Source organism: Panulirus ornatus, chromosome 63 (genome assembly GCF_036320965.1).
Source record: "Panulirus ornatus isolate Po-2019 chromosome 63, ASM3632096v1, whole genome shotgun sequence".
NCBI lineage: Eukaryota > Metazoa > Arthropoda > Malacostraca > Decapoda > Palinuridae > Panulirus > Panulirus ornatus.
In genome coordinates this window covers 13,363,330-13,370,735 of record NC_092286.1, presented here as the reverse complement: position 1 = coordinate 13,370,735, position 7,406 = coordinate 13,363,330, and the positions used below count along the sequence as shown (strand labels likewise).

At 41.6% G+C, this 7,406-nt stretch overlaps 2 protein-coding genes across 2 annotated transcripts in view; both read left to right on the top strand.

Moving 5' to 3' along the window:
- The window catches only part of LOC139746021 (rho GTPase-activating protein conundrum-like), a 361,826-nt gene that overhangs the window by 100,208 nt on the left and 254,212 nt on the right, over positions 1-7,406 (top strand). The window lies entirely within an intron of this gene.
- The window catches only part of LOC139746022 (uncharacterized), a 238,593-nt gene that overhangs the window by 114,647 nt on the left and 116,540 nt on the right, over positions 1-7,406 (top strand). Inside the window, exon 4 of the mRNA XM_071656824.1 lies at positions 5,991-6,062. Coding sequence (XP_071512925.1) covers positions 5,991-6,062 — 72 coding nt within the window. The remainder of the gene's footprint in view (positions 1-5,990; positions 6,063-7,406) is intronic.

Genomic DNA, 7,406 nt, shown 5'->3' with positions numbered 1-7,406 from the left:
GCTCAGAAGCCCGCCAGAAACGCGCGGCTCCCACACCGTTCAGGTGTAGCTGGCGGAGCCTTGGTCTGACTTGACGAAATGGAAAGTAAAATTAAAAACAATTATATATATATATATATATATATATATATATATATATATATATATATATATATATATATATATATATATATATATACATGTTTTCCGTAGAATGGACGTATTGTTTTGTAATTATACTTCCTTCTTTTATGTTTTGTGTCAAAACATGGTGTACAACAAGCGACTTGGTGGTGCTCTGTTCACTGCTGGACCGGACAACACAGCGAGAGTTTGTATGTGGCCTGGGAAGTGTTCTTGACACATGAAGAAAATGTTGAAGAATTAATTTTCACTTGATGGATGTACCTTTGACCTTGACAGCCTTAACGACCCTGGCATTTGATAGGCGGGTGATAGCTAATAGCCAACCAACCACATTGGTACCCACTCGTTGCTCATTTCAACGTGTAGAAAGGTCTGTTCCCTTCATCGCCCGACATATAGAGAGGTGTATGAACCTGAGCACCTGTAAGATTGCTTTGAGTCTGATCGTATAAGGAGTGAAGGAATGTTCACTTGGAAATGACAGACCATCAGTTCTCGTACATATATTTATCAGCTGCCAAGTCCATTTGTTTCTATATGGACTGCTATGCCCACGTCTGGTGCCTTATATATGCAAGTTCACTTAGAATAGGTAACCCATCGACTGTCTACCATTTCAGACACAGAAGATAGATGGTCCCCAGCAGTCGGCCATCTCCGGAGTCATTTTATAAAATGCTTTCTCATAACATAACGGTGAACGATTTCTGTGTCTCAGATATTTTTTTCCTATTGTCTTCTTCGCTGTTGCTTTTCTTATATCTGTGTAGTCTACCTTTCTCTCTCGCATTTTTTTTTCGCTTCCATAACGGTGTGTCTCCTTCCTTTAATTCTTGCTTTCTCCTTTTTATTCCAACCACTGAGGTATGGGGGTAGTGATGGGGTTGGAGGGTTAGAGAGAGTCCTCCACACCACCTAGTTTACTCTCCTGCGTCCAGCTGTGTAGGATAGTAGTAAAGGTTACTATTCTTGTCCTCAAGCTGATAACTTCGCCATAGGTCATCAGGTCTTCTGTTATCTGTCCATTCCATATAGCGCCCGCGAGCAAATAATTGTGTCATAGACCCTCAGTTCGTCTGCTAGCTGTTCGACCTACGTATTGTCCTCCAGCAGATAACCTCCTCATAGACCATCAGGTCTTCTGTTATCTAACCATCCCATATACTGTCCCCCAGCAGATAACCTCGTTATAGACCATCAGGTCTTTTGTTATCTGTCCTTCCCATCGATTAACCTCGTCATAGACCATTAGGTCTCCTGTTATCTGTCCTTCCCATCAGATAACCTCGTTATAGACCATCAGGTCTTCTGATACCTGCCCATCCATCATGTACTCCCTCCGCACACCACTAGGGGAAGGCGGTGGGTGGTCGATGCACCTCATCTCCGTGACAGATGAAGCGTCGCCATGTTTTCGCCCGCCTCCGTAATTCGTTCTGGCCGGCCCTTAACGAAAGTGCCACGTCTTACGGTCGTAATAAATATGGGTTTTAATGGTGCGTGGCCAGGAGCCAGCGGGAGGTGAGGTCTGGTCTCCCTCCCCTTACCTCACTACTGCGTCCTGCCTGCACCTGTGATGCTCTCGTCCACGGTCGCTTCTTCTGTTCCACCGTCCGCTCCGTTGGCCCACCGTCCCTTCTTCTGTTCCACGGTTCGTTCATCTTTTTTTCACGGTCCGTTCTTTTTATCGACAGTGTGTTCTTCTGTTTCTTTCCATTCTTCTGTTTCGCGGTCCGTTCTTCTGCCCCACTGTTCCACAGTCCATTCTATTGTTCTACTGAGCGTTCTTCTGTTTCACAGTCCTGTTCTTATGTCTCACGGTCCATTCTGCTGCTCCTCAGTCGCTTCTCCTTCGCCCCTGTGGTACTGACTGGACGGGTCACTGCCCTTATTTTTTCCTCCATTAATGGAATCTTAATGTTTTTCCCTCGTTCATCGTCCGCCTCTCTCATGACTCGATAATATCCCGCCTAATAAAGCGGTGACCCTCATACTCGCTCTCCAGGCTTCGACACCCGCCATCGGGCTGATGGATTATTATCATCCTTGGTCTTATTTAAACCTTACCACCAGCTATTAGTCATGTGTGACGCTGTGTGTGTGTGTGTGTGTGTGTGTGTGTGTGTGTGTGTGTGTGTGTGTGTTGGTTGTACGAAGTCCACCCTAATGTACGAAGTCCACCCTAATGTACGAACTCCATCCTAATGTACGAAGTCCATCCTAATGTACGAAGTCCACCCTAATGAACGAAGTCCACTCTAATGTACGAACTCCATCCTAATGTACGAAGTCCATCCTGATGTACGAAGTCCACCCTAATGAACGAAGTCCACTCTAATGTACGAAGTCCATTCTAATGTACGAAGTCCACCCTAATGTACGAATTCCACCCTATTGTACGAAGTCCATCCTAATGTACGAAGTCCACCCTAATGTACGAAGTCCACCCTAATGTACGAAGTCCATCCTAACCCTGAATGATTAGACTATGCGGTGACTCGGCCTTCTGACAAGAGATGGGGAACGAGGCCAAGATCACTCGCTGCAGGAGATGCCTCTCGTCTAGGGCGGGGCGGCCTCTGGCGAGCCATCCTCTCGCGGATTTTCCTTTTTAGAGTTGAGTGTGAAAGTTGCGACGTCTGGTGGGCATAGATGTGCAAAACACGAGAGGCAGCCAGGTAAGACGAGTCTGAATATATATATATATATATATATATATATATATATATATATATATATATATATATATATATATATATATATATATATATATTATCCCTGGGGATAGGGGAGAAAGAATACTTCCCACGTATTCCCTGCGTGTCGTAGAAGGCAACTAAAAGGGGAGGGAGCGGGGGGCTGGAAATCCTCCCCTCTTCTTTTTTTTTTCAATTTTCCAAAAGAAGGAACAGAGAAGGGGGCCAGGTGAGGATATTCCCTCAGAGGCCCAGTCCTCTGTTCTTAGCGCTACCTTGCTAATGCGGGAATATATATATATATATATATATATATATATATATATATATATATATATATATATATATATATATATATATATATATATATATAAAGTCGAAGGAGTTTGCTTCTCATTTCATATGTTAATGACCTGATTTGAAGTCCAGTGAGCGTGCTTAACCATAATCAAGTAAAGGAAAAAGGATTTGTCTCATTTTTGTGAAAGTGACGCACGATCTTTTCCCTCTCAAACCATACCCTAAAAATTCTTTCACAATTCGCCTAACGCGTATTGTGTCAGAGAGATCTTTGTAAGTGTCTCTCTTCCTGTACTCGCCTTAGGATCTCTTGTCATCCTCCCAGGAGGTGCTTGAAGTTCCGTGTCATGTAGCCATCACAGCCATTACATTGTACATTCCCCACAGTCCATGCATATATGAATTCCCCCTCGTCTGTCATAGCTCATATTTGTGTTTAAAATGAGCATATATATATATATATATATATATATATATATATATATATATATATATATATATATATATGCTCCCTGGGGATAGGGGAGAAAGAATACTTCCCACGTATTCCCTGCGTGTCGTAGAAGGCGACTAAAAGGGAAGGGAGCGGGGGGCTGGAAATCCTCCCCTCTCATTTTTTTTTTTCTTTTTCCAAAAGAAGGAACAGAGTAGGGGGCCAGGTGAGGATATTCCCTCAAAGGCCCAGTCCTCTGTTCTTAACGCTACCTCGCTAATGCGGGAAATGGCGAATAGTATGAAAGAAAAAAAAAAAAAAAAAAAAAAATATATATATATATATATATATATATATATATATATATATATATATATATATATATATATATATATATATATATATATACCTCGGCCGCTTCATATGCTCTGGTTTAGTCCATTGACAGTACGTCGACCCCTGTATACCACATTGTTGTAATTCATTCTGTCTCGTACTCACCTTTCACCTTCCTGCATGTTCAGGCTACGATGTGTTTCTCAATTTACGGGCTGTTTTTTCACAAATGACCGGATGTGTATATCACAAATTACAGGATTCATTTCACACATCATCGTGTGTGTTTCACAACGTACCGTATGTGTCGTATAGGTTACCGGGAAGTGTTTTTCTTTTTCATTTTAATCATGCTGTTGTTGTGTGTATACTGAATACATACATCTTTGCTATCCTCGGTTCTCTTTCAAAACTTTGAGCCGCGTCAAGAAAGTCTTATGAAGAAGGCACCATCTCATCTAACGATTGGCTTTGGTCAAAGGTAAAACCATTGTGACGTCTTGTTTTCTTCCTTACACCGCTAAGCTTTTGGATCTCTTTTACCTTCTCACGTCTTCCTGTAAACACCAACCACCCGATCCTTTTCAATTGGACAGGCTTCTCACCTCTGGTAAAAGTCGGGATATTTTCTTCCAGTTATTTCTCTTTATCTTTTTTTTTCTATTCCTTTTTTTCCTGTTTCATTTAAGGCCTGGCCTGGATGATGGCTCTTATTCGTATCTGGAGCGTTTGATATATAGAATAAGATATGATTGAGACCTCAGTAAATGTGTTTACATATTGAGAGAGCCAAAGGTCACATTGGTATGTCTATCGGCCACTATCGCTCTGTCTATCGGCCATTATCGCTATGTCTATCGGCTACTGTCGAGTACCTCCGTCACAAAGACAAACTGGCCCTTTTTTTTTCACTGGTTTAGTTACTGACCTTTATTTACAGTGTTTACATCTTCGTATACGTTGCGAGGTATATGTACTTGTACGGGTGTTACTGGACGCCACCTGCAGGTGGTTAAACTTGAGAAGTCACCTTCAACAAGGCCGTATCACCATTGTCAGTAGAAGGAAAATGAGCACTGCAGTCTCTTCAAGGAACATGTCGTTCCAAAGGAGTCCATCATTTCCCTGCTTCTGATTGTAGAGCAGTCCCAAAGCTGCAGGAACCCCATGAAATTGGTGGTCCTGGGATTGTATGATACGAGTGTACGGGTCTAACTAGTATGGACGTAACTAGTCTGGGTCTAACTAGTATGGCCGTAACTAGTCTGGGTCTAACTACTCTGGGCATAGTTAGTGTCAGACTGAATGGTCTGGGCGTAACTAGACTGGGCAAGAGTACCCTGAGACTAACTATCCTAAGCCTAACTAGTGTGGGCCTAACTATCCTGGCCGCCTAACTGGTCTGGGCCAACATCAAGATGTAAAGTACATAACAGTTTCCCAAACCGAACGACATCTCGTTTTCTTCCAGTTGATCCACCTTAGCTGCTATACAGTGTCTCTGACCCCCCTGTGGTTGACGTCGCACCTGGGCTTCCAGACGAGGTCAGAGGTCACCCCTGTGTGACCTGACCCCCCAGCACCTCACCTGAACCCCCGTGGGGTTAAAAGGGGAAAAAAAGAAGAGGTCAAATTAGTTTCGCATCTTCTGTTTGGGAATTTGTGATTCTTCTTTTTTCTTCAGTTTATTATTTGATATTTATTTATTTATTTGACTTCATAGGTTTAGGTAATGTTTGTGCTGCTATTTTTTGAAGTGTTATTTTCATATGTCTGACAAGGTCATTGTGAGGACCATATTATCATTGGAGGATCGAGTCTTACTGTGTTTTGGGATTACATATAAAAACAGTGATATATATATATATATATATATATATATATATATATATATATATATATATATATATATATAATATATAATATATATATATATAATCAGGATTGAGACAGGGCAATACGAGTTTAGAACTCTCTCCCTAGAGCACACACACACACACACACACACACACACACACACACACACACACACACACACACACACACACACACACACACGACAACCCGCCAAGTTAACCCTCACCATTTCTTCTTCCCAGGTACGGACGTGGAGGTTGGCTGGGTTGGTACTTATTGTCGTGTCGAAATCACCTCGGCCGCTGCTCCTGAAGGTAACGCTCGTTTTCTTCATCCAGCGGCAGGGAGGGGGTCGGGCCCTTGGACAAGAAATGGGGGGTAACTACTGAAGAAGTCACAGCTTATATTTTTCTTTCCTTTCAATCACGTTTGAAATGTTTTAATGTGTTATTTCACTGCTGTATTTCCTATTTGTAAATGTGGTTTTGAAAGTCTGTATTTCATATTTTCACTGATTTCACCCTGAAAGATAGTGACCCTTCGAGCGAGAAGTCACTTTCGGCGGGGCTGTGTCATCGTCATTGGACGGAAAAGATCATAGCATGTTGGAGGACCGTATACCACCTGAAATGAACGTGCCTTACTCGGCTCCCTCACGAAGCGCAGCCTTGATTCTGCAGGTGTCTCCATGAAAAGGGTTTTAGTTTACGTTATATATGTATATATATATATATATATATATATATATATATATATATATATATATATATATATATATATATATATATGTGTGTGTGTGTGTGTGTGTGTGTGTTTGGATTAGATAGATATAGGTATAATTGATTGTATGTATGGCAATTTATGGAAAGGTTTAGCTTGAAAAAAAAGAAGTTCGTTTATAGCTTGAAAAAAAAGAATTCCACCTTTGGACATGGAACTTAAGAAATATATTTTCCATACCGTATTTCCACCCTCAGTAACCACGCTGGAACACCGGGGAGGCACAAGTGTTCCATACAACACCCCTCAAAGTTCCAGCTACATCCAGGGTTGTGTTGTGCCAGATGCTGATCGTATCGTTTATAGTAGTCGTCTGATTCGATCTCTTTAATCCTTATCTCCCCAGGTTCTAAACCTCTTCCATACTACGCTTCTGATGCTCGAGTCCCCACCTTATGTGTTACAGTGGAGGACTACAATTGCTGTGGAGAAAAACAGTGTTTATTGATTGATTCTTATTCTAGTGTTGTGTATGAATCTCCACGTCAGATTCGAATCGAAGATGCATTTGTTTTATTACTGAAGAGATGTCATCAGCTTGAAAGATACTCTGTATTTTTTTTTCTATATTGAAGGTTCCAGTCATGGAGGAAAAGTCCACATCAAGGCCGGGGTTTAACTGAAATATAGAGAAAATTGTGAAACGGAAAGAGAAAAGACAAGGGAAAGTATTTACGAATTTTTGAGACAGCATGAAAAACCTTTTAAAATGTGCCATGCCATAGTCATTGGGAAAGACATGAGATGGTAGAGAGTTCCAAACTTCCAACATGTAGGGAAAGAAATAGGTATCAAAACGGCCTACGCTTGAGTTGCCAATGTCCACACAATGATCATGTAACGCTGCAGCTTGCCGAACATTGCGTTGTTTAGATTCT